The 26305-nt window shown below is 37.0% G+C and overlaps 1 protein-coding gene across 1 annotated transcript in view; it reads right to left on the minus strand.

Annotated features, from left to right (window-relative positions):
• Window positions 1-26305, minus strand: part of LOC148941207 (uncharacterized) — a 324029-nt gene that overhangs the window by 243417 nt on the left and 54307 nt on the right. The window contains exon 3 of the mRNA XM_089104013.1: window positions 3111-3303. Coding sequence (XP_088960139.1) covers window positions 3111-3303 — 193 coding nt within the window. The remainder of the gene's footprint in view (window positions 1-3110; window positions 3304-26305) is intronic.

The following is a 26305-nucleotide window of genomic DNA, read 5'->3' on the forward strand; positions in this document are numbered from 1 at the left end:
AGTTCGTGGTAACGAACTGTAAGTAAGGAGCGACCCGGCTCAATGGTATCCAAAACAGTAAATAACGGAATTTTAATGCCAATAGGTGCATCAAAAGAATTAAATTTCAATGCTGATTTCAAATACAGAGTTTTCATCAAGTTTAGTTATAATCGCCAAAATCTACATGCCTGAGAAAATTTGGCGGATTTTTAAAAAAAGGGGGAAAGGTCCCCTAAAAGTTATAGAACCTTAATGAAAATCACACCATTATATTCAGCGTAAAAGAGAACCCTACTGCAGAGGTTTCAAGCTCCTATCTACAAAAATGTGGAATTTTGCATTTTCTGCCAGAAGAAAGATCACGGATGCGTTTTTATTATTTTTTTTTCCCAGGGGTGATCGTATCAACCCAGTGGTCCTAGAATATCGTGGGATGGCTCAATCGAAGGGAAATTAAAAGTTCTAGCGCCCTTTAAGTGACCAAAATGGAGGGAAACTAGGCCCCCTCCCACGCTCATTTTTTTCCCAAAGTCACTCGGTCAAAATTTTGAGATAGCCATTTTGTTCAGCATGGTCGAAAATATGATAACTATGTCTTTTAGGATGATTTAATCCCCCGAAGTCCCTGGGGGGAGGGCTGAAAGTTATGAACTTCACCCAATGGTTATTGGGTAAATAGGATATATAGTATTGGTTATTGGGAAGTATACAGACATTTTCAGGGGGGATTTTTTCTGGTAGTTGGGGTGGGTTGGTGAGTCTGGGGTTAGGTGGGAGGATCTTTCCATGGAGGAAGTGTTCATGGGGGAAGGGACATTGGTATGAAGGGGGCACCGGATTTCCCAGCATTATTTAAAAAAAGATCAGAAATTATATATATAAAAAACAAGTTTTTCAACTGAAAGTAAGGAGCAACATCAAAACTTAAAATGACAGAAAACATTTTGTATATGATTGGGTTCACCCCTTAGTCAATACCTCGCTCTTAAAACCAAAAATTATTTAGTACTTTCATAAGAGCTATTTATTCTAATTAACGGCATTTGTGATTAAAGGGCCATTTTTAAAGAATTGGAACAAAATTCGAACTTTAGCTTAAAGGGCAAGGTATTGAATAGGGGACGAACCCTCCAATATACGTATTAAAAATATATGAATATAGAAGTTCGTTGCGTAAGTTAATTCGTAAGTTAAGTATATTTATTACTAATAAAAACGTTCGTAAATAAAATTAAAAAAGTTTCGAGAAAGAAATCTAACCAAATAAAAGTAAAATTAATATGCAAATTTTGTTTTAATTATTCATGTACGGTGAGCCAAAATCAAAACCTGCATTAATTCAAAAACGTTCAAAAATTAAATAAAAAAACAGGTTTTTTAATTGAAAGTAAGGAACGACGTTAAAACTGAAAACGAACAGAAATTATTCCGTGTATGAAAGGGGCTGTCCCCTCCTCAACGCCTCGCTCTTTACGCTAAAGTTTGACTTTCTCACAACTCTGTTTTTTTTAAACAATGAAAAACTTTAGAGTAAAGAGCGAGGCGTTGAGGAAGGGACAGTCCCTTTCATATACGGAATAATTTCTGTTCGTATTAAGTTTGTATATGTTCGTATATATGTTCGTATATGTTCGTATTAAAACATTTTTTTTTTAAAAACCTTTCAGTTTTAATGATTGAATTTTAATGTAAGTTTCTTTTATATTGTTTTTTCTCTTCGTTTGTTTTGCTGAGGACGGCCCTTGGATATAGGGTCGAAATATTCATTTAGAGTTGCGTTCCACTGTCTTGCATAAAAAAAATTTCCCTGTTGTTCTACTTATTGTTTATGACGCTATATCAACATAAGTATTAATCAGACGTTATATTCAAACATAAGCAATCTGTTGATTCCCAGTGTATTAATCAAACGTTATATTCAACATTATATCAAGACGTTATATCAACATGTGTATTAATCAGACGTTATTCAAACATAAGCAATCTATTGATTTCCAGTGTATTAATCAGGCGTTATATCCTACTCGCTTAATATTGGCTGGATCCAATTTCTTGTTCTATTATCAAGGGATGGAGACAAATGGGCTAATATTCCCAAGACTTGCAGTTATACTTCTATAAATGCTATTATGATACTGAAATTATATAAAGTCCGAGAGATTTTCATCATTCCGCCTGGAGCAAAAAATTAAACTTAATATTTCTGGTATAAACAATAAGAAATTAAGCAATAAAAAAGATATTTTCAGAGTCGGAAGGAAATAAGGATTCTTTCGATATGTGATTAAAAATGAAATACTAATGACATAAATATAACAAAAAGGATAATCTGTCTTTCTTAAACATGTTTTTGTAGGCAAGTCAATTATCTAATAAATTGAATTGCTTGATCTTGAGTAATTTTTATAATACTCAAATTGATCCATAGCTTTGATTTGTAGCTAATCAATGATATATACATTTCTTTTCAATTCCTGTTTGATAACAAGATATTAGGGTTAAATTCTTGTTTTATTTTACTCATTTAATCATTTTTTTTACCCTGTTTAGCTTTTGGCTTTTGGTACAGCAATAGGAGTGTTTGGCTTTTGGTACAGCAATCAGAAGAGTTACACTTCCTAGAGGTCCATGATCATATATGTTTTTGGTAATTTTCTTGATTTTTCATACACGCTCCATATTTTCAAACTTTACTCCCACTAAGTGTTAAGACAACACAACTGCATATACAGATGTCTTCCATTAAAAATTTAGTTCTGGGTTACTAATCTCCTTGGTACTTTGAGGCTTTAGGCTCCCTCAACCCACTTAAAGAATGTACAACTCTCTCTACCCCTAATAAAAGACTAATAGAAAGCCCTCCCTGCTTCAGAGATAGGGAGTTTTTCATCACAGTGCTTATTATTCTACATTGCAAATATCTAGATATACAATATTTACATCTATAACTATTGCATATTCTTTCCACTTATGAATATTTTACTGGCGTCATTTAATTACAAGTTATTTGTTATTGTAAGTGAATCTCCATTTCACTTGATTATGATTTTCTATTATTTAAATAAAACAAAAACAAACAAATATGCGCAAGAGTTTTATATCATAAGAATTCAGAAATGTAAACTTACCATTTGCAAGTCTTTTCATGCCATCTACTCTTTCTTTTGATCCACCCCTGTCCGGTTCTGAAAATTGAGGATCACTGGGCAAATAACCAAATTTCTCTTGATTTTTTACCTTAGGTCCAGAAACAATTTGAACATCAACAGAAGTCAAATGCATTCTTGATGGTATATTTTCATTTTCAACCCGTCGAAGATCCTAGGAAAATTAATTATTTGATTAATCTTGACCGAAAAATAAATCAAAATTAAGGTATATCTTTAATTGGAAAATTGAATAGTCGAAATCTGTGGCACAGAGTAAATATATCAAAATAAAATTCTTTGTATTTCTGTTTAAGTATAAATAAATATAATTCTTCTTAAAATACATACACAGTCATACCGCATAGCAAGAAGTAAATTTTGTTAGGTAGCGTTCTCGAGTAATTATCTTTTGTATCCACTGATCTATGTCACTGATTTTAATTAGAAGCAGCAAATTACCTAAAGTTGTCTTAATCTAAATTAGGATTCTACACCTTAGGCAGATAGAACGCACAGAGAAAATTTAGTTTTTTTCTAAAATCATGTATAAGAGGATAAACTGAAGCAACACATTCCTTTCAGTTTTTCATTTTCTATTCGCATATTTAAGAAAATTAGAAAAAATCCGACCTTCCTCTTTTTCTAAGCCAATGGACATTCCAAACCTGCAATCGGTAAAAAGATAAATAAGAAAAACAATAGTGTTCAAATTAACGTTACTAACCTTATCATTCTTGTTTGCGTTATCAGAGGCAACGTTATAGCGTTACCTATTGTGAAGGCCATACGCTTTCAATGTTTTATTATTATTATTTCTAGAGGCACTTATATGGAAGAGGCCATCGTATAAAATTCAGATGGGGGCTCATTTGATTGGAAATTGGAAGTCCTAGTGCCATTTTTAAGAGTCAAAAGTGATTGGAGAGCAATTAGCCCCCCCCCCATATCCTTTCCCCCAAAATACATAATATAAAATTTTGAGATAGGCATTTTGTTAAAAATATCCTAAAGATCATATAACAAAAATTCCGGGGTCGACAAAACCCCCCAGGGCCCGGGGGCAGGTGTTGTAAGGTGGAACTTGGAAGTTCTAGTGCCATTTTTAATAATCAAAAGTGATTAGAGAGCAATTAGCCCCCCCCCCATATCCTTTCCCCCTAAATACATCCGACAAAATTTTGAAATAGCCATTTTTTAAAAAATATCCTAAAGATCATATAACAAAAATTCCAGGGTTGACAAATACCCCTAGGGCCCGGGGGCAGGTGTTGTAAGGTATGCCCTAGGGGCATGAATGATTCTTATTGAAGGGATACACGTATACACCTCAAAGAGGGCTTATTTGATTGGAAATTGAAAGTTCTAGTTAAATTTTTAAGATTCAAAAGAGATAAGAGGGCAAATAGCCCCCCAAACCCTTTTTCCCCAAACCCATACAATAAAATTTTGAGATGACCATTTTGTTAAAAATAGTTCAAACATTAGATAATAAAAAACTTCACGGACGACAGAAACTCCAGAGAGAAATTATGTTTTTGAGGAGAATACTCCCCCAAAGCCCTCAGGGCAAGGGTTGTGAGTTATGGCCTGGGGATATATGAGGTTTTTTATAGAACGTGTTGTTGTAGAAACTTCAAAAAGGGCTCCTTCGATTGGAAATTGAAATGGCTAGTGCCCTTTTTAATAGTCGAAAGTGATTGGAAGGTAACTAACACCCTTTCCACGCCCACCATGTCTCCAAACATATCCAATCCAAATTTTTGAGATAACCATTTTTTTCCACGCAGTTTAAATTTCAGGAAATTATATCTTTGAGCAGTACACTCCCCCCAAAGTCTTCAGGGCAACGGTTATAAGTTATGCCCTGGGGGCAAATAAGGTTTTTATTGAAATCTTTGTCGTAGAAACTTGAAAAAGGACTCATTCAAATGGGAAGTAAAAGGGCTAGTGCCCTTTTTAATAGTCAAAAGTTATTTGAGGGCAACTAACCCCCCTCTAACACCCACCTTTTCCCCAAACACATCCAATCAACATTTTTAGATAGCCTTTTTATTCAACGTAGTCGAAAGTTTAGGAAATTAGGTCTTTAAGGATGACAACCCGTCCCCCCCCCCCACCACCCTCAGGGCAAGGGGTGTAAGTTAAGCCCTGGGAGCATGTAAGGTTTTTTATAGAAACCGAAGTTGTAAAAACATCAAAAAGGGCTCATTCAATTGAAAATGAAAGGGCTAGTGCCCATTTAATAGTTGAAAGTGACCGAAGGGCAAATAACCCCCTCTCATGCCCACCATTTCCCCAAACACATCCAATCAAAATTTTTAGATATCCATTTTGTACAACGTAGTCGAAAATTCTGGAAATTATGTATTTTGGGGTGATAAATCCTTCAGAGCCCTCAGTGTAAGGGTTGTAAGCTATGCCCTGGGTGCATATAAGGGTTATATAGAAAGTTGTTGTAAAAATTTCAAAAAGGGCTCATTTGTTTGGAAATTGAAATGACCCTTTTTAATAGTCGAAAGTGAGTAGAGAGTAATTGACCCCCCCCCCTCTCAAGCCCAACATTTCCCCAAACGCATTCAATCAAAGTTTAGAGATAACCATTTTATTCGGCGTAGTTGAAAGTTCTGAAAATTATGTATTTAAGGATGGCAAACCACCCAGAGTCCCCAGGGCAAAGGTTTTAAGTTAAGATTAAATCAAAATGCACTGCGTTAACGCTAATTCTCAATAAGGCATCTCAGCAGTGTCCCAAGAACGACTGAGGGTATTATATTCAAACGTTTGGGGCTATTTCTGCTCTTAAAATTTAACCAAATCAAAATAGCGTAAGTGTATGCAAGCTATCAAAGAAAGTAAACAGATTTTTTTGCGAATGGTATCAAGTTTACTATTTCAGGTCAACTAGAGGAGGTATGAAACTAAATTAAACACCACTATTTGTGTCTAGATTTTTAAAAGGATGCATGTTGTTAAAAATTTCTGAAAAGTTTTCTTCAGCATACATATAGCGGGCCAAACTATAAAGTCTTAAAAAAAGAAAAGATTTAAACTATTATTTTATTTTTCCCTGAAAAAACTATGTCATTTTAAAACGAACAGAAATTAATAAAAAAAACTTTTTCCACAAAATGAGTTTTTCATAGAAAAGTAAAGAACTCAATTAAACCAAAAATGAGCAAAAATAAAATCAATTAATCTACCAAGCGTGAAACTACCTCAAATCAGCATCGATAAATAAATGAAACCAAAAAACGAACAGAAATTACAATAAATAACCGAGTCAAACCCGAAACGAGCAGAAATTTACATGAGTATGGCTCAAAACCCTTATACCTTCCCAAGGCCAGAACATAATTTGCACTTTACTGAAAAAAGTGCAAATGGAATGTGCATTGTTAGTTTAATATACATATACTGATATTTTTTAATCAAAATGTTAATATTATATGATTTATTAAAGTTATAAAAGTAAACACATTTATATTTTTTTTCAGTAAAGTGCAAATCATGTTCTGGGCTTGGGAAGGCATGGGGGTTTTGAGCCCTATTCCTGTTAATTTCTGCTCGTTTTGAGTTTGACTCGGTTATTTATTGTAATTTCTGTTCTTTTCGGGTTTCATTTATTTATCGATGCTGATTTGTGGTAGTTCAACGCTTGGTAGATTATTTGATTTTGTTTTTCCTCATTTTTGGTTTAATGGAGTTCTTTACTTTTCTTTGAAAAACTTATTTTGTGGAAAAAGTTTTTTTGATTAATATATCAAAAACTCCGGGGTCAAGTCGACACTACCCCCTAGGCCTGGAAGCGGACAATGTAAATTATGTCCTTGGTGCATATATGATAATTATAGAATGGATGCTCATATAAACTTCATAGAGGACTCATTTAATTGGAAATTGTAAATTCTAGTTCACTTTTTAAGAGTCAAAGAGATCAGAAGGCAAAAAGCCCTCCCACCCACATACCTTTTTTCCCCAAACCCATCCGATACAAATTTTGAGATTACCGTTATGTTAAAATAGTTAAAAAATCATATAATAAAAACTCTGGGGCTGAAAAAAAAACCCAGAGCCTGGGAGCAGGTGTTGTAAGCTACGCCCTGGGGGCATATGTGGGTTTTAAAGAAGGGATGCTCGTATAAACTTCAGAGAGGGCTCATTTGATTTGAAGTTGAAACTTCTAGTTCACTTTTTAAGAGTCAAAGAGATCAGAGAGCAAATATACCTCCCACCCACATACCTTTTTTCCCCAAACCCATCCGATAAAAACTTTGAGATTGCCATTTGGTTAAAATAGTTCAGAAATCACATAATAAAAACACCGGGGTTGACAAAATCCCAGGGCCCAGGGGCAGGCATTGTAAGCTACGCCTTGGGGGCATATGTGGGTCTTATAAATGGTATGCTTTTATAGACTTTAGTGAGGGCTCATCTGATTGGAAGTTGAAAGTTCTAGTTCAATTTTTAAGAGTCAAAAGAGATCAGATGTTATTTAGCCTCCCCCCCCACACCCTTTTCTTCCCAAATACACCTGATAAAAACTTTGAGATAGCTATTTTGTTCAAAATAGTTCTAAGATCATATATCAAAACCCCGGGGTTGACAAAACCCTCCAGGGCCAAGGGTCAGGCGTTGTCAGTTATGACCTGAGAGCTTATATGGTTCTTATAGACGAGATGCTTGTATACATTTCAGAGAGGGCCCAATTGATTGGAAATTGAAAACTTCAGTTGACTTTTTAAGAGTCAAAAGAGATAGGAGAGCAACTAGCCCCCCCCCCACGCCCTTTTTTCACTAAATCCATAAGATAAAAATTTTGAGATTACCATTTCGTTAAAAATAGATCAATCGTCAAATAATAGAAACTCCAGGGTCGAAACAACCCCTCAGGGCCTTGGGGCAGGCGTTGCGAGTTATGCCCTGGGGGTATTAGGGGCTCGTACAGAAGGGATGGTTGTACAGACTTCAGAGAAGGCTCATTTGACTGGAAATTGAAAGTACTAGTTCACTTTTTAAGAGTCAAAAGACACCAAAGGGTAACTAGCCCCCCCCCAACGCATTTTTTCCCCAAGTATGTCCGATAAAATTTTTGAGATAAGCATTTTGTTGAAATTAGTTTGAAGATCATCATAGGCAGCTTGATAGCGCTGTCAAGGAGGCACACTTGTGCCTCTATAAAGAGGCGACCCATCACAATGTTAAGCGATTTCAGGTCCTAGAGGTTGCAGAGAGACGGCAGGAATCGCATTTTGTAGCCCAAGCTCAAACTAAGAAACTTACAAAATTTCATCCTCCTCCGACTTTATCTTCATGGGGTAAACTGGGCCGGAAGTTTCGACCCTCCCACCACAGCCCCCCTTTAACGTTGTCCGATTGGGCTGAAATTTAGAGGTTAAGCTTTCCTAGGGCCCGGGAGCTTATCCTCGAAATTTCAGCTCAATCCGATCACTCCTTCAAAAAACTCCTGTTTTCAAAAAACCAAATATAGCCACTTAAAATTCATTTCTCTTTTTTTTCTTATCCACGCCTACAGGCCACAGTTGGCAACTGATCCGGGTGAATAAGGACTCATTCGAAGCAGAATACGACCTGTTAGGGCCTTTTGATATTTTCAGACTGAAAAAATTATCCCCCCAATTTACATTTACGAAAAACCTCGTTTTCCTATAATAGCCCATTTTAATTTTTCCCACCACAAACCCCCTTTAACGTTGTCTGATCGGGCTGAAATTTAGAGGATAAGCTTTCCTGGGGCCCGGGAGCTTATCTTCGAAATTTCAGCTCAATCTGATCACTCCTTCCAAAACCACTTGTTTTCCAAAAACCAAATATCAAGTTTTGTGTGGATTTGCTTGCGTCAAAAATAGATTCCCATTACTAAAAAACAATTACTATTGTGTCTCTTTAGTGCAGCGGTCGAGACTCCTGACTGTCAGGTGGAAAACCTGGGTTCGGTTCACCGTTAGAGGAAATTTTTTATATACTGAATTTAAATTTTAAAAAAGAAACTCAGTTTCTTTTTTAAATTATTTGAAAAAATTACGTTTTCTAAAGAGTTAAAGAGGCTGAGTTACAAGGTCGACCCTTAAAACGTACAGGGATTAGGAGGCACAGTTGGGGGGCTGTTAAAGAGGCTGAGTCACAAGTTTGAACCTTAAAACGTACAGGGATAAGGAGGTGTAGTTGGGGGGCTGCCACCCCCCCATACCCCCGCTTCTGTATATGAAAGGGGCTGTTCCCTCCTCTACGCCTCGATATTTACGATAAAGTTTTACTTTCTCACAATTATTTTTTTTAAACATTAAAAAATTTATCGTAAAGAGCTAGGAGTTGAGTTTATATTGAATTTAAAGTTTGTACGTTTTAAGGTTCGACCTTGTAACTCAGCCTCTTTAACTCTTTAGAAAACGTAGTTTCTTTCAAATAATAGACTCCTACCGCTGCAGTACAACTACCAAAGCAGAGATCAGCAATCATTGTGCGAATTTTGGTTCACCTATTCCAACAGCTCGACGCAGAAAATCGATCCAATGACGTGAGTGCCTTGCGATCTCTCTACCAATACAAAATCCATCGATTCAGTGTATGTAGCACATGTCACTGGTCTAGAACCTCAGTACATCTCGAAGGCACTCCCGACTGTCCCTTCCCAATCACAGGTGTACTCAATCCAAACGAGCCCGCAATCAACGAAGTAATCGACAACAGCGATATATCTTTCAATTCGGTTCTAATCCCGGAATAGCCTGGTGAAACATGTCCCAACGATCACGTCACCAAACTGAGAAAATTTTTCACTGAAACTCAGGAATTTTTAGCTCTAAATTTGGACAGGCGAACACTCAGACACAAGATCACGCGCCGCGTTGTTGACTTTGATCCAGAAAAAATTATTCTGCATCGAACAGAAGACGTGGACCTCACGCATGGCAACATCTACAACCTCGGTACAATGTCGTCAATACATTATCGTGCAATCGCCGTTGCTATTCATTCCGGCTCCAGCTTTGGAAATCAAGGCCACTACTATGTGTACCGCATATCACTGGAAGGCGCATGGTGTAAATGCAACGACTCTGAAGATCGAGTCATCAAAAATGCTTCAGAAATAGACTTTTCAGGTATGACATTCATGGTACTCCAAAAATTATAGTTCAGTAATTAACAACACTTTTAGTCTCGTTTCAGGCTCTAATTGTCTCCAAAAGCAACAAACTTGTAAAACAATCTGTTTTTCTGAAAACAATTGCCCACATTTGTTTTTCTAAAGCCAACAAAAACAATCGTCCATGATCTGCCGCGGTTAGGCAGGGAGACTACAATTTCTTCCCCGTATTCTGTTGTCTGTCGTCGGTCATATCTTCCATATTTAAAAACCAGACTCAACCCAGAAAGAGCAGTAAGCCAAAAAACGGTCCAAACACACAACAGAGTACAAACAGTGGCGCCTCAACGTGGCGGAGAAGTGGCAACGGGTTGCAATTGCGCTAAATATAATCGTAAATGCAAGCCGGCTAACATCACTGTTTCCACATTCCTTTCCTAGTTTTACAGATTGGTAAGACACACCCAGATAAGGGACATCTTGCGTGTTGCACTTGAAACTGATTGTGCACCACATTTTGGAAGTCTTCTCTTCATGCATAAATTATTTGAAAATAAATAAGTTTTCTAGAGAGTTAAAGAGGCTGAGTTACAAGGTCGACCCTTAAAACGTACAGGGATTAGGAGGCACAGTTGGGGGGCTGTTAAAGAGGCTGAGTCACAAGTTCGAACCTTAAAACGTACAGGGATTAGGAGGCACCCTGTATGACGTGATTTAAGTATTCAGGAATTAAAAGCCTTAACACAAGAATGCTCAAGAGCAGGGGGTTTGGGGGGCCCCACCCCCCCAACTTTAACTCCTGACACGATCAGCTAACAGTTAGTCAAGCAATAATAAGTAATAAACTGTATAAAAACGTGGATAAATTATTTGAAAAAAAAACTACGTTTTCTAAAGAGTTAAAGAGGCTGAGTTACAAGGTTGAACCTTAAAACATACAGGGATTAAGAAGCACAGTTGGGGGCTGCCACCCCCAAACCCCCGCTTTCGCAGCCTTTAAATAAAAAAAAGTTTTTTAAACTGAAAGTAAGGAGCGACATTAAATCTTAAAACGAACAGAAATTATTCCGTATATGAAAGAGGCTGTGCCCTCCTCAACGCCTCGCTCTTTACGCTAAAGTTTGACTTTCTCACAAATCTTTTTTTAAACAATAAAAACTTTAGCGTAAAGAGCGAGGCGTTGAGAAGGGCACAGCCCCTTTCATATACGGAATAATTTCTGTTCGTTTTAAGATTTAATGTCGTTCCTTACTTTCAGTTTAAAAAACTTTTTTTATTTAAAGGCTGCGAAAGCGGGGGTTTGGGGGTGGCAGCCCCCAACTGTGCCTCCTATTCCCTGTACGTTTTAAGGTTCGACCTTGTAACTCAGCCTCTTTAACTCTTTAGAAAACGTAGTTTTTTTCAAATAATCTAAGTAAAGAACGATCTGGGCACAATGTATTATTTTTTTCCCCTCCATACCCGGGCACTTCGTATCGAAAGAGTTGTCGTAGACACTTCGAAAACGGCTCATTCAATTGGAAATTGAAGTGGCTAGTGCCCTTTTTAAAAGTCGAAAATGATTGGAGGGCAACTAGCCTCCCCCCGCCCATCATTCTCCCAAACACATCCAATCAAAATTTTGAGATAGCCAATTTGTTCAGCGTAGTTGATTTCCAGATAGAAAATATATTTTTCAGAAGGGCACTCCCCCACAACCCTCGGGGCAAGGGTTTTAAGTTATGCCCTGAGGGTATATAAGAACGATGTTGGCTCAATGTATCATTTTTTTCCTTTGGAGCAGGGCATTTCGTATCGAAGAAGTTGTCGTAGAAACTTCGAAAAGGGCTCATTCAATTAGAAATTGGAGTGGCTTGTGCCCTTTTTAATAGTCGAAGGTGACTGTAAGGCAACTTCCACGCCCACCATTTCCCGAAACAAATCCAATTAAAATTTTGAAATAGCCATTTTGTTCAGCGTAGTTGATTTCCAGATAGAAATTATGTTTTGAGGAGGACACTCCCCCACAACCTTCAGGGCAAGGGTTGTAAGTTATGTCCTGGGGGTATATAAGGTTTTTATTTAAGGCGTTGTCATAGAAACTTCAAAAAAGGCTCATTCGATGGGAAATTTAAAGGAATAGTGCCCTTTTTAATATTTGAAAGTGATTGGAGGGCAACTAGACCCCCCCTCCCCTACGCCCATTATTCCCCCAAACACATCCAAACAAAATTTTGAGATAGCCATTTTGTTCAGCGTAGTTGATTTCCATATAGAAAATATGTTTTTGAGGAGGACACTCCCCACAACCCTAAGGGCAAGGGTTTTAAGTTATGCCCTGAGAGCATATAAGAACGATGTTGGCACAATGTATTATTTACTATTTTTTTCCTTTAGAGCAGAGCACTTCGTATCGAAGAAGTTGTCGTAGAAACTTCAAAAAGGGCTCATTCGATAGGAAATTGGAATGGCTAGTGCCATTTTTCGTAGGAAGTGATTGGAAGGCAACTAACACCGCTTCCACGCCCACCATTTCCCGAAACAAATCCAATCAAAATTTTAGGATAGCCATTATGTTCAGCGTACTTGATTTCCAGATAGAAATTATGTTTCTGAGGAGGACACTCCCCCACAGCCTTCAGGGCAACGGTTGTAAGTTATGCCCTGGGGGCATATAAGGTTTTTATAGAAGGGGTTGTCATAGAAACTTCAAAAAGGTTCATTAAATTGGAAATTCAAAGGGCTAGTGCCCTTTTTAATAGTCGAAAGTGATTGGAGGGCAACTGACCCCACTCTCGTGCCCATCTTTTCCCCAAACACATTAAATCAAAATTTTGAGATAGCCATTTTATTCAACGTAGTTTTAAGTTCTGTAAATTAGGTTTTTGAGGATGACAACCCCCTCACAGCCCTCAAGGTAAGTGTTGTAAATTATGCCCCGGGGGCATATAAGATTTTTATAGAACGCGTTGTCATAGAAACTTCAAAAAGGGCTCATTCGATTAGAAATTGAAATGGCTAGTGCCCTTTTTAATATTCAAAAGTAATTGGAAAGCGACTAACACCCCTTCCAAGCCCACCATTTCCCCCCAAAAAATCCAATCAAAATTTTGAGATAGCCATTTTGCTCCACGCAGTTTAAAGTTCAGAAAATTAGATCTTTTAGCAGGACACTCCCCCAAATGTCTTTAGGGCAAGGGTTATAAGTTATGACCTGGGGTCATATAAGTTTTTATTGAAATCTTTGTCGTAGAAGCTTGAAAAATGGCTTATTCAATTGGAAATTCAAAGGTCTAATAGTCTTTTTAATAGTCGAAAGGGATTTGAGGACAACTAACCGCGCTTTCTCGCCCACATTTTCCCCAAACACATCCAATCAAAACTTTTAGATAGCCATTTTGTTCAGTGTTGTTGATTTCCAGAGAGAAATTATGTTTTTGAGGAGGACGCTCCCCCACAGCCCTCAGGGCAAGGGTTGGAAGTTATGCCCTGGGGGCATATGCGGTTTTTATAGAACACGTTGTCGTATAAACTTTAAAAAGAGGTCATTCGATTGGAAATTGAAATGGCTAGTGCCCTTTTTAATAGTCAAAAGTGATTGGAAGTCAACTAACACCCTTTCCAAGCCCACTATTTTCCCAAACATATCCAATCAAAATTTTTGAGATAGCCATTTTGTTCCACACAGTTTAAAGTTCAGGAAATTATACCTTTGAGCAGGACACTCCCCCCAAAGTCTTCAGAGCAACAGTTATAAGTTATGCCCAGGGGGGTACATAAGGTTTTTATTGAAATCTTTGTCGTAAAAACTTGAAAAATGGCTTATTCGATTGGAAATTAAAAGGGTTAGTGCCCTTTTCAATAGTCAAAAGTGATTTAAGGGCAACTAACCCCCCTCTCACGCCCAGCTTTTCCCCAAACACATCCTATCAACATTTTTATATAGCCGTTTTATATAATGTAGTTAAAAGTTTTGGAAATTAGTTGCTTAAGGATTACAACCCATGCCCCCCACAACCCTCAGGGCAAGGGTTGTAAGTTATGCCCTGGGACCATGTAAGGTTTTTATAGAAAGCGATGTTGTAAAAACATCAAAAAGGGCTCATTCACTTGAAAATTGAAAGGGCTGGTGCCCTTTTAATAGTTGGAAGTGACCAAAGGGCAAATAACCCCCTATCATGCCCACCATTTTCCCAAACACATCCAATCAAAATTTTGAGGTATCCATTTTGTTCAACGTAGTCAAAAGTTCTGGAAATTAGATCTTTTAGGATGATAAACCCCTCAGAACTCTCAGCGCACGGGTTGTAAGTTATGCCTTGGGGGCCTGTAAGGGTTGTACGGAGAGTTGTTGTAAAATTTTAGAAAATGCTCATTTGTTTGGAAATTGAAATGGACCTTTTTAATAGTCGAAAGTGAGTAGAGAGTAATGTGGTGAAGCCTTCTAATTAAGTCAATTTGGAATTTAGTAAGAATATTAAGACGCAAATACAAAAGTTTAGAAATACCAATTTTTATTAAGATAAGGAACATGTCCTGGCAAGTTTCTGCTTAACAGGAAATTGAGAAATTACCACTTCCTAGTTAATTGCCTCGGTTGGGTCCAGGAAGGTGTGGTTGATAAAAATGCATAAAAGATAAATTTTCTGGGAGGGGGTAAACTGATACTAACTTTATGCCGGACTGACCTCTGGTCCGTTGATTTAGAAAAACCTTGGAATAATGTCGGATTATTGTAAGTGTCTAAGCATCTTATTATATATTATTATAGTTCTCTGAGACTTGTGGTCTACTTGGGACAACCCGTCTCAGTAGAATATATATCTATTATCAAACCTTGTATCAGTATATGTTAACTGAATAAAAGTATTGTGTTATAGCCAACCTCTCTTCAATCTGGATTTAGTCCCTCAAAAATACCCAGCTGGTACGCCTCATTAGTCCTGTCATAGCCTAATGCACGCTATCAAAGTTTAATTGCTTAGGGCCATAGTTTATCTCCCCTATAAAGGGAGAATAAAGGTATCCACCAATACATCACCCTAAATACCATAAGAACCATGTTACCACAACTGGTGGCCGTAGGAAAAACTGGGTCGAGAGGGCTAGATAAAAAATAGTATATTGAAATAAAATGGCTTTACCAGAGGAAAAAAAGACTTCCCTATCAACGGTACTTGAAATTGCAAAAAATTACATCCGAATACGCGGGAATTTTAGATGTAGATGAGTTTATCGAAAAATTAAAAATTTTCGACGAACTAACTGAATCGTTGGAGGATAAGGTCAAACAGCAATGCGTTGCAGCCAGATTAAAGGGAAGCGCTCTTAAACTTTTTGAGGCAATTAAGGAAAAAGAGCCCAATGACATCAGTACTCAAATTGAATCTTTTAAAACAAGATTCGTAGAGACAAGCATCTCCGAGAGGCTAAGAACAGAGTTAGTGACATTCAATACCTCACCTAGTATCAGGGAATATGCTGAAAAAATTTGTAGATCTGTATGCTAACAGTTAGAGAAAGGCGGAAATGACGAGACAGTACAGAAAGTACAATTACATATGTTTACCCAAGGGTTGCCTAAAAACCTATTAAGACTAATATTATCACGGAAACTTGAGAATCTAGAGCAGGCCATAATCCTAGTCGAAACAGAGGTAAAAATTTTCGAGGCTATTAAAAAGTTTGATCAGATGTCAACAAATAACACAAGAGCCCAAAAAAGTATAAAATATGAAATGGGACAGAAGCCGGTGAACTTTTAGGAGCCAAATCGTGAACCAAAAAGGCTCCACAACCTTGAGAGATCAGCAACTAATAACTATAGAAAATATGGGCATCCTCCCCCACCAAAGACAAATAGCTGGGGAACCAACAATGACAGATCAAAAATATTTAGAAGCAACCAGGGAACAAACAAACAATTTAAGAGAAAATTTTATTGCTATTATTTTAGCAAACCAAACCACTATGCAGCAGATTGCTTGCATAGAATACGCAAAGAAGGCCAGACGTACAAGACAAGACACTAGTTCAGAACGCAGGGGGGGGATTTAGGAAGGCAGGGAACCAATAATACTTGGCAAACAACAGATAAGGAGAGTGAGTATTAGAAGTATAACCAAAAAATAAGCGGAAAAGTCGCAATACAAGGGGGAACAACAGCTCGAATTCTACCGACATTATATACAAAAGAAGGAAAGGTTAAAACAATGGATGCCATGATAGGAGGATACACCCTAAAAGAATACCCCACGATTTTCGTGGAAAATCAAGTTATTATAATTGAAAATGGTATCACATATTTAAAACTATGCAATTTAAGTAATAATAAAGTAAAACTGAACCAAATAGAACTTGGGTCAGTGGAAAAGATTTCAAATTCAGAAATAAAATCTCTAAACAGTCCAGAATTAAGCGTAAATTTCACTAGCCACGAACAAATATCCTCATCAAAACCGCAACCACAAGAAAAATATGAAATGTCGAAAACTGATTTTTTGCAACAATTTAATTTGAAAAATTTAGGGGAAAACATAATAACCCGGGTGTAAAATTTTCTTTGGGATTTTAGATGGACTTTTGCAAGACACAAAGCGGATTACGGATTAACTCACTTATTCACGCACAAAATATCAACAGAGGGCCGACCAATTAAATAGTTTCCCCAAAAAACCCCTTATCATTTAAACCCCTGGCTGAACGACCAACCAAAGGAAATGGACCAGCACGGAATAATTAAAAAAAGTGTTAGCAATTGGTGTTTTCAGCTAGAAGTATTCAGAAAAAAGATAACACCTGGAGGTTATGTATAGATTTTAGAGGGCTAAAGGCCGTCACGGTAAAAGACGTGATGGAGTTACCAAGAATTGATACGATATTAGATACGCTAGGAGGTACAAAATACTACACTAGTTTTGACTTAATAGCAGGATATTGGCAAATAGCTTTAGATCAAGAAACAAAGCTTAAAGCAACAGTAAACATAGACGATGGAAGAACGTTCACATTTGAACGTATGCCTTTTGGCTTATCATTTAGTCCAAATTGTTCTATTCGACTAATGAATTTGGTGTTAAAAGATAACGAACCAGGAAGGAAAAAAGATACCTTGGCTTATTTAGATGATGTAATTTTGTTTAATGAAAAGCTGGAAAACCCCTTGGTCAGACTTAGAAAAATACTGGAAAAGTTTGAAAAAGCAGGCTTAAAATTAAAACCAGAAAAGTTAAAAATAGTAGTGCCAAAACTAGTTTCTCTTGGACACCTGATAAACCATGGTACCGATCAGTTTGTGGTTTGTTAAGCTATTTCAGACGATATTAATTATGCAACAATTGCACAACCTTTAACAACCTTTTAAAAAAAATCAGGTAAATTCGAGTGTCCAACGGACGCAAAACAAGCGCTGGATGAGATAAAAAGGCAATTATTACAGGTGCCAATACTTAAACTACCAGATTTGTCACAAGACTTCTGTTTAAAAACAGATGCTTCGAGGTACGGTATTGGAGCCATACTATTAAACATAAATTCAAAAGGAGTAGAATAGATAGTCCAATACGCCAGCAGGTCACTGACGGAGGCAGAAAAAAAATATTCGACGGTTGAAAGAGAATCCCTAGCAGTTGGAATTTTTACAGAATATTTTCGAAAATTTTTACTTGGAAAGAAATTCATTTTACGCGTAGACCAAAAATCATTAATTTGGCTACATACAATGCAAAATACTTCAGCCCGCCTGACACGGTGGATACTACGTCTGCAAACATATCAATATACCCCAATATATATAAAGGGCCGTACAAACATTTTACCAGACTATTTGTCACGAAATCCTGATACGGAAGGAAAGTTGATAACAACCATCCAGAACGAACTGGAAGGGATAGAAATACTATCTAATGAAAATATTTCAAATCATCAGGATAAAGATGATTTTTGTTTAGTAATGAAATCCTTTTTATCAAAAGGAACGGAACTGCCAGAGCACTTTATACATTTTTTGAAGGACTTGGATAATTTTGATCTTGATGAAAGTAAAAATCTTTTGGTAAGATATTACCGACCATCGCAAGAATATAGAAAAAATGACTTAAAAATGATTCCAGTAATTCTAAAATCACTGGAAGGAGAAATTTAACAGATGGCACACGCAACGATTGGCTGTCACATGGCAGAAGCGAAAACTATTGGTAGAATAAAAGGGAATTTTTATTTTCCAAAACTGTACTCAAAAGTAAAAACTTTCATACAAAGCTGCCAAGACTGCGCCAAACAAAAGTCGCCACCAAAGACCCCTAGGGCCGAATCAGGTCTCTACCCCACCCCTTCAGGGGTAGGAGAATTAATGTCTAGAGACATTTGGGGAACAGGAGGAGGAAGTTTACCAGTTTTCAAGAAAGGAAACAGGTGTGTACTAACCTTAGTTGACCATTTTAACTCATACTTATACGGTTTTCCAATTAAAGACGAAAAGACAAAAACCATTGTGAAAGTTTTAGTCAACCACCTCTTTTTGGAACAAGGAATTTTTCCTAGAGTTTTACTTAGTGACAATGGGCAATGTTGTCGAGCCAAAATATTAGAAGAAATTACGGAATATCTGGGGGTGAAACCTTGGTTTACCTCGTCTTATATGGCATCAGCAATGGAAAGGTTGAACGCAAACACAGGGAATTAGCTTACATGGTGGGGATACATGCAAGAGAAGAAAATGAAAATTGGGATGAACATTTACCATTCGTAGTCTTTGCAATGACATAAAGGAAACGCCATTTTTTACAACATCTAAGAGATCCCAGAATTTATGTAGATGAAATACAAAATGATAGGATATATTACAACCTAGACCAATATAAGCAAGAAATGGTGTTGCGAATGAAAAAAGCCATGGAACAAGTTAAAGACAATTTGGAAGATACGAAAACAGAACAAAAAGAAAAATATGACAGAAAAAGCAAAAATAAGACAAATTATGGTTTATGAGATTTCGTCTACATACACAAAACCAACCTGGAAGGGACAAAAAAGTTAAAACCAAAATGGGATGGGCCCGGCAGGAGGGTAAAAATTCCACCAAATAGATTAACAATGTTCTAAAGCATCAGTATTATGAAATAAAAGAAGTAGTACACGATAATATAATGAAAAAAGGATTTTTTTCAAAACCTTGGAAATCAGAGCCTATTCCTTCAGACGAAGAAATAGAGGAATCAGTTTCACCAGTATATATCAGATGACCATATGAATTTTATGACCTTTTTAACGACCGCAAATGTTGGCAAGAGTGGAAAGAGTATTTAACCCAGTCTTGGCTACAAACTCTCCACAGCAAACAAGAGAAAAAGGGAAATATTTGATGCTCGTCGGATACTAGCGATGAAGAGCCTCAAACACAACCTAATGGTTTAAAACGTTATAAACACAAGGTGAAATCCAAAGAGGAAGAAAAATTGGGAGGAACCAATGAATTATCTGATTTTCATACATTAGACTCACCTACAGTCTTAACACAAAAATGGCTTTTTGAACAAACGCCATCTACCAGACGCGAACTAACAGAATGTGACACCGATAAGTCTTCTACAGAAACAGATATAACTAAACCTGGGCCATCGTTAAGAAAACCCTCCTTAAGAGAGAAATTATGGAGAAAAATAAAGAAACCCGATGGACAGCAACAAGCTCTTTTGTCAGCAGCAGAAGTAGCTAAATCACTTATGAAAAAGGCCAAACATCATGAAAAACAAAGATTAAAGATATGTGACGAGGCAACAAAACCGCGCTCGAATTCAAAGCCTTGTAAACCATACTATAGAGACCACGGAAAAACTTGCAAATATTATAAAGAAGAGAAACAAAAATTTTTCTGAATTTAGGCCCAGGAGGCGAACGGTTAACAGAACCCAAGGTCAAAGTAGCAACGCTGAAGACAACTGGGATAACCCGAGAAACTTTTGGCCAAAAAATGGGCATTTAAACGGAGAAACCAGCCTGTAAGGGTCGAAAGAGCTATTTCCTTACAAAGACCCCTATATAGTTTGTATGCAAGCAGCTACCATTCCCTTGTATTCTAGGAGTAGATGCTATCAGGAAATATGGGATCGTATGGGAACCCATATCTGATACAATAACCATAAACCAGACAAATGAAACTAATAGGTAAATTTGCATAACAACAGATAAGGAGAGTGACGATTCGAATTATAACCTAAAAATAATCGGAAAAATTAAAATACAAGGGGGAACAACCGTTCAAGTTCCAGCAAAATTAAATACAAAAGAACGAAAGTTTAAAAGGACGGATTCAATAATAGAGGGATACATCCTCAAAGAATATCCCACTATCTTCATGCAGAATTTAGTTATTATAATTGAAAGTGGTATCACATACTTGAAATTATGAAATATAAGTAATAACAAAGTAAAACTGAACCAAATAGAACTTGGGTAAGTGAAAAGATTTCAAGCTCGGATACAAAATCTCTTAACAGCCCAGAATTAGGCGTAAATTTCATTAGCAACGAACAAACTTCATCATCAAAACTAAAACCACAACAAGGACATGAAATGACAGAAACTGATTATTTGCAATGACTCGATTTAAAAAAGTTACCGGAAAACGTAAAACCCGGGTGGAAAATATTCTTTGGGGTTTTAGATGGACTTTTGCAAGACACAAAGCGGATTACGGATTTTCTCACTTAATCACGCACAAAATATCAACAGAGGGCCCTCCAATTAAAAAGTCACCGTATAAAACACCTTATCATTTAAAACCATGGCTGGACGACCAAATAAAGGAAATGGAACAACAGGGTATAATTAAAGAAAGTGTTAAATTATTACAGGCGCCAATACTTAAACTACTAGATTTGTCACAAGACTTCTGTTTATAAAACAGTTGCTTCGGGGTACGGTATAGGAAATTGAAATTTCTATTTACCTTTTTAAGAGTCATCAAAACATATTCGTGGTTATATGCACCTCTCCTCCGCCCTCTTAAAAGTTCAAGCTGACTTTTAAAGAATCAAAAGAGACTACTCCCTACGCCCCTTTTCCCCAAAACCATCCGACGAAAATTTCGAGATAACCATTTTGTAAGTTTTCATTTTTAAAAGTCAATAGTAATGAAACGAAAGGCACCCCCCCCCCCGTCTCGTTTTAAATGCTTTCGATCAAAATTTTTAGTTCACCATTTTGTTCAAAATCGTCCAAAAGGCGGATAGCTAATGTTCCAAGTTTGACCCCCCCCCAGCTCTGGGGAAAGGCTGTAAGTTACACTAGCAGCCCATCGTTGACAGGCCATCAGAGGCAACGCTATAGCGCTGCCAATTGTAAAGGGCATAGGGCTCCAACAATCGGAAATTGAAAGTTCTACTTCAAGCCCATCCGATAAAAATCTGAAATAGCCATTTTGTTAAAAATAGTTCAAACATCCAGGGTTCAAAATAGTTCAAACATCAATTAAAACTCCAGGGTAAAAACAAACCCTAAGAGCCAAGGGGCAGGCGTTGTAAGTTATACCGTGGGGCATATATGGTTCTTATTGAAGGCATGCTCGTATCAACATTAGAGAAGACTTATTTGTTTGGAAATTAAAAGTTCTAGTTCCCTTTTTAAGATTCAAAAGTTGGCGGGTTGCAACTACCCCCCCCCCACCCCCGCCAACAACAATGCCTCCGATTGAATTTTGTATATAGCTATTTTGTTGAAAATATTCAGAATAAACCAAAGATCTTGTAACAAATACTTCAGGGATAACACAGCCCACCAAAACCTGGGGAAAGTCTTTTAAATTACGCCCCAGGCGCATATAAGGTTTATGGAAGGAATATAAGGACCATTCCTATATAGTTTATAGTGTATGGAAGGACCCCTATATAGTTTAGAATGTTGTGATACAAATGCAAATAATAGTCTACCTATTTTACTTTGTTTTAAAATTGAGTGTTTTCAAACTTTACCATGTTTACTAGATACGGGTGCATCTAAATCGTTAATTCGAGAGGAAGTTTTTAAGAGGTTTCCTTCTAGTGTCAAAAATCACGTAAGCAGATGCCGGAATACCCTGACATCAGTAACAGGGCACCAGCTGACAATTTTGGGGGGATGTCCATTAAAATTTAGCACAGGGGATAAAGAAATAACAGTAACGGTGATAATATGTAAACAGCTACCATTTCCTTGTATTCTAGGAGTAGATTCTATCAGGAAATATGGGATCGTATGGGAACCCATATCTGATACAATAACCATAAGCCAGGCAAATGAAACTAATAGGCAAATTTGCGTAACAACAGATAAGGAGAGTGACGATTCGAATTATAACCTAAAAATAATCGGAAAAGTCACAATACAAGGGGGAACAACAGCTCAAATTCTACCGACATTGAATACAAAAGAAGGAAAGGTTAAAATAATGGAGGCCATGATAGGAGGATACACCCTAAAAGAATACCCCACGATTTTCGTGGAAAATCAAGTTATTAAAATTGAAAATGGTATCACATATTTAAAACTAACAAATTTAAGTAATAATAAAGTAAATTTGAACCAAATAGAACTTGGGTCAGTGGAAAAGATTTCAAATTCAGAAATCAAATCTCTAAACAGTCCAGAATTAAGCGTAAATTTCACTAGCCACGAACAAATATTCTCATTAAAACCGCAACCACAAGAGAAGTATGGAATGTCGAAAACTGATTTTTTGCAACAATTTGATTTAGAACATTTACCGGAAACGTAAGAACCCGGGTGGAAAATATTCTTTGGGATTTTAGATGGACTTTTGCAAGACACAAAGCGGATTACGGATTAACTCACTTAATCACGCACAAAATATCAACAGAGGGCCCTCCAATTAAAAACTCACCGTATAAACACCTTATCATTTAAAACCATGGCTGGACGACCAAATAAAGGAAATGGACCAACAGGGTATAATTAAAGAAAGTGTTAAATTATTACAGGCGCCAATACTTAAACTACTAGATTTGTCACAAGACTTCTGTTTACAAACAGATGCTTCGGGGTACGGTATAGGAACTTGAAATTTCTATTTACATTTTTAAGCGTCATCAAAACTGATTCGTTGGTATATGCACCTCTCCTCCGCCCTCTTAAAAGTTCAAGCTGACTTTTAAAGAATCAAAAGAGACTACTCCCTACGCCCCTTTTCCCCAAACCCATCCGACGAAAATTTCGAGATAACCATTTTGTAAGTTTTCATTTTTAAAAGTCAATAGTAATGAAACGATAGGCACCCCCCCCCCCTCCGTCTTGTTGTAAATACTGTCGATCAAAATTTTCAGTTCGCCATTTTGTTCAAAATCGTCCAAAAGGGGGATAGCTAATGTTCCGAGTTTGACCCCCCCCCCAGCTCTGGGGAAAGGCTGTAAGTTGCACTAGCAGCCCATCGTTGACAGGTCATCAGAGGCAACGCTATAGCGCTGCCAATTGTAAAGGGCATAGGACTCCAACGATCGGAAATTGAAAGTTCTACTTCACTTTTTAAGAGACGAAAGTGATGAGAGGACAGCTAGCCCCCCATGCCCTTTTTCCCTAAGCCCATCCGATAAAAATCTGAAATAGCCATTTTGTTAAAAATAGTTCAAACATCCAGGGTTTAAAATAGTTCAAACATCAATTAAAACTCCAGGGTCAAAACAGGCCCTAATAGCCAAGGGGCAGGCGTTGTAAGTTATACCCCGGGGCATATATGGTTCTTATTGAAGGCATGCTCGTATCAACATTAGAGAAGGCTTATTTGTTTGGAAATTAAAAGTTCTAGTTCCCTTTTAAAGAGACAAAGGAGACCGAAGGGCATCTACCTCCCCCACACCCTCTTTTCCCCAAACCCATCCAATTAAAATTTTGAGATATCCAATTTTTTAAAATAGTTAAAAAATCAGATAAAAAAACACTAGAGTCGACATGAACCCCCCGAGCCCCGGGACAAGTGTTTTAAGCTATGCCAAGAGGACATATAAGGTGAGGTCAGTTTTACGAAGGGGAGGTCGTATAAATTTCAGAGGTGGTTCATTTGGTTGGAAATTTAAAGTTCTAGTTACCTTTATTATGAGTCAAAAGGGATCGGAGGGTATATAACACCATCTCCAACACACACACGCACCCTCTTTTCCTCTAATGCATCCGATCAAAATTTTGAGCTTGCTAGTTTTGTTTGAAATACTCCAATGATCAGATAAAAGAAACTTGGGGGTCAAAATAACCTCCCTCGTAGAGCCAGGGGAAGGGTTGTAACTTATGCCTATAAAGTTCCTATGGAAGAAGTGGTCGTATAAACCTCGAATGGGACTCAAATTATTAGAAATTGAAAGTTCTAATTCCCTTTTTAAGATTCAAAAGTTGGCAGGTTGCAAATACCCCCCCCCCCCACCCCCGCCAGCAACAATGCTTCCGATTGAATTTTGTATATAGCTGTTTTGTTTAAAATATTCAAGACCAAAGATCTTGTAACAAATACTTCAGGGATAACACAGCCCACCAAAACCTGGGGAAAGTCTTTTAAATTACACCCCAGGCGCATATAAGGTTTATGGACGGAATGGTAGTGTAAACCTTGGAGAGGGCTCTTTCGATCGTAAATACAAGTTTCTAGTGCCTTTTTTAACAGTCAAAAGTGAACGGAGGGCAATAAGTCCCCCCCCCAAGGTCCTTTTTTCCAAATGCATCTGATCAGAATTTTGAGATAGCTATTTTATTCAAATAGTTTAAAGATCAAATAACATAAAGTCATGGTTCAACACAGTTCTCCAGAGCCGGGGTGAAGTGTTGTAAGTTACGCCCCGGGGGCAGATAAGGTTTTTTTTTGCAATGAATGGTTGTATAAACATCAGAGTTGGCTCATTTGATTGTAAATTGAAATTTATATTTACCTTTTTAAGAGTCGTCAAAAGTGATCAGCGGGCATATACACTCCCCCTACCTTCTTTCCCCCAAATGTATCGAATCAAAATTGGGATATTTTTGAATTATTGAATTTTTTAATGTCCCAATGATTAGATGACATAATTTTGGGGAGTAAGTTTTGTCAGGGAGTAGTAGGTGCTCCTCCTACTGCTCCTAGGTAAGCGCTGTAAGTTTTGCAAGCTGTCCATTGTTCATATACAGGATTTTTGTCGAAGGGATAATCGTATAGAATTCGAAAAACACTCATTCGATTTAAATTGAAAATTCTAGCTCCATTTTTAAGAGTCAAGAGTATTCAGACGGTAGGCAACCCCCATCCACGCGCCTTTTTGTAAATGGTCTCGATCAAAATTTTGAGTTAGCCATTTTGTTCAAAATAGTTCAAAGGCCAGATAAATTTTCTTCCAGGTTTGAACCCCCCCCCCCCCCCAACCCAGCCCCGGAGAAATGGTTCTGAGCTACGGAACATGCTTATTGTACCTTGTTTAATTAGATACTTTCTTTACTTTGATACTTTGGTACTTTGATACTAGTTTTTATACTTTGATGAAAGTTTGATGTTGAAAAAATTGATTTCGAAACAAGGCATTTTCTATAAATTTGAAGTTTTTTGATCAAAAACGAACAAAATTTAATTTAAATAAACTTTCCGAAAAAGAAGTTTTCAAAGAAAAGTAAAGGCCGTATTAAACTTAAGATCAGCAGATACAAATACCTGTCAAACTTCAAACTAGAAACGACAAGAAATTACTATTAAAAAATAAATGAAAGCCAAAACGAACAGAAATTAAATAAACAATCATAGCAACAAAAAAAAACAAAAACAAGTACTAATATAAATGAATAAATTACTATAAAATTACTATACAAGAATAAATGAAACCCAAAACGAACAGAAATTAAATAAAGTCATAGCAAAAAAACATACAATAGGTGCTAATATAAATAAATGAATAGATATTAAAATGAGTGAAACTTAAATTGAATGCGCAAATAAAGCTTGAAACGACCAAAAATCACTACAAACAAGAGTTTGGGTTTTGCCTCCTTCTCTCACTGTAGACGTCTAAAACCTACTGCGTTATTGTTTAAAACCTACTTTCTATTGATAAATTGTAAATCTTGTTTTGTCAGGGCTGCTTTCACCTAGATG

This window comes from Artemia sp. Qi Xiang Cuo, chromosome 18 (genome assembly GCF_049724085.1).
Source record: "Artemia sp. Qi Xiang Cuo chromosome 18, ASM4972408v1, whole genome shotgun sequence".
Classification (NCBI taxonomy): Eukaryota; Metazoa; Arthropoda; class Branchiopoda; order Anostraca; family Artemiidae; genus Artemia; species Artemia sp. Qi Xiang Cuo.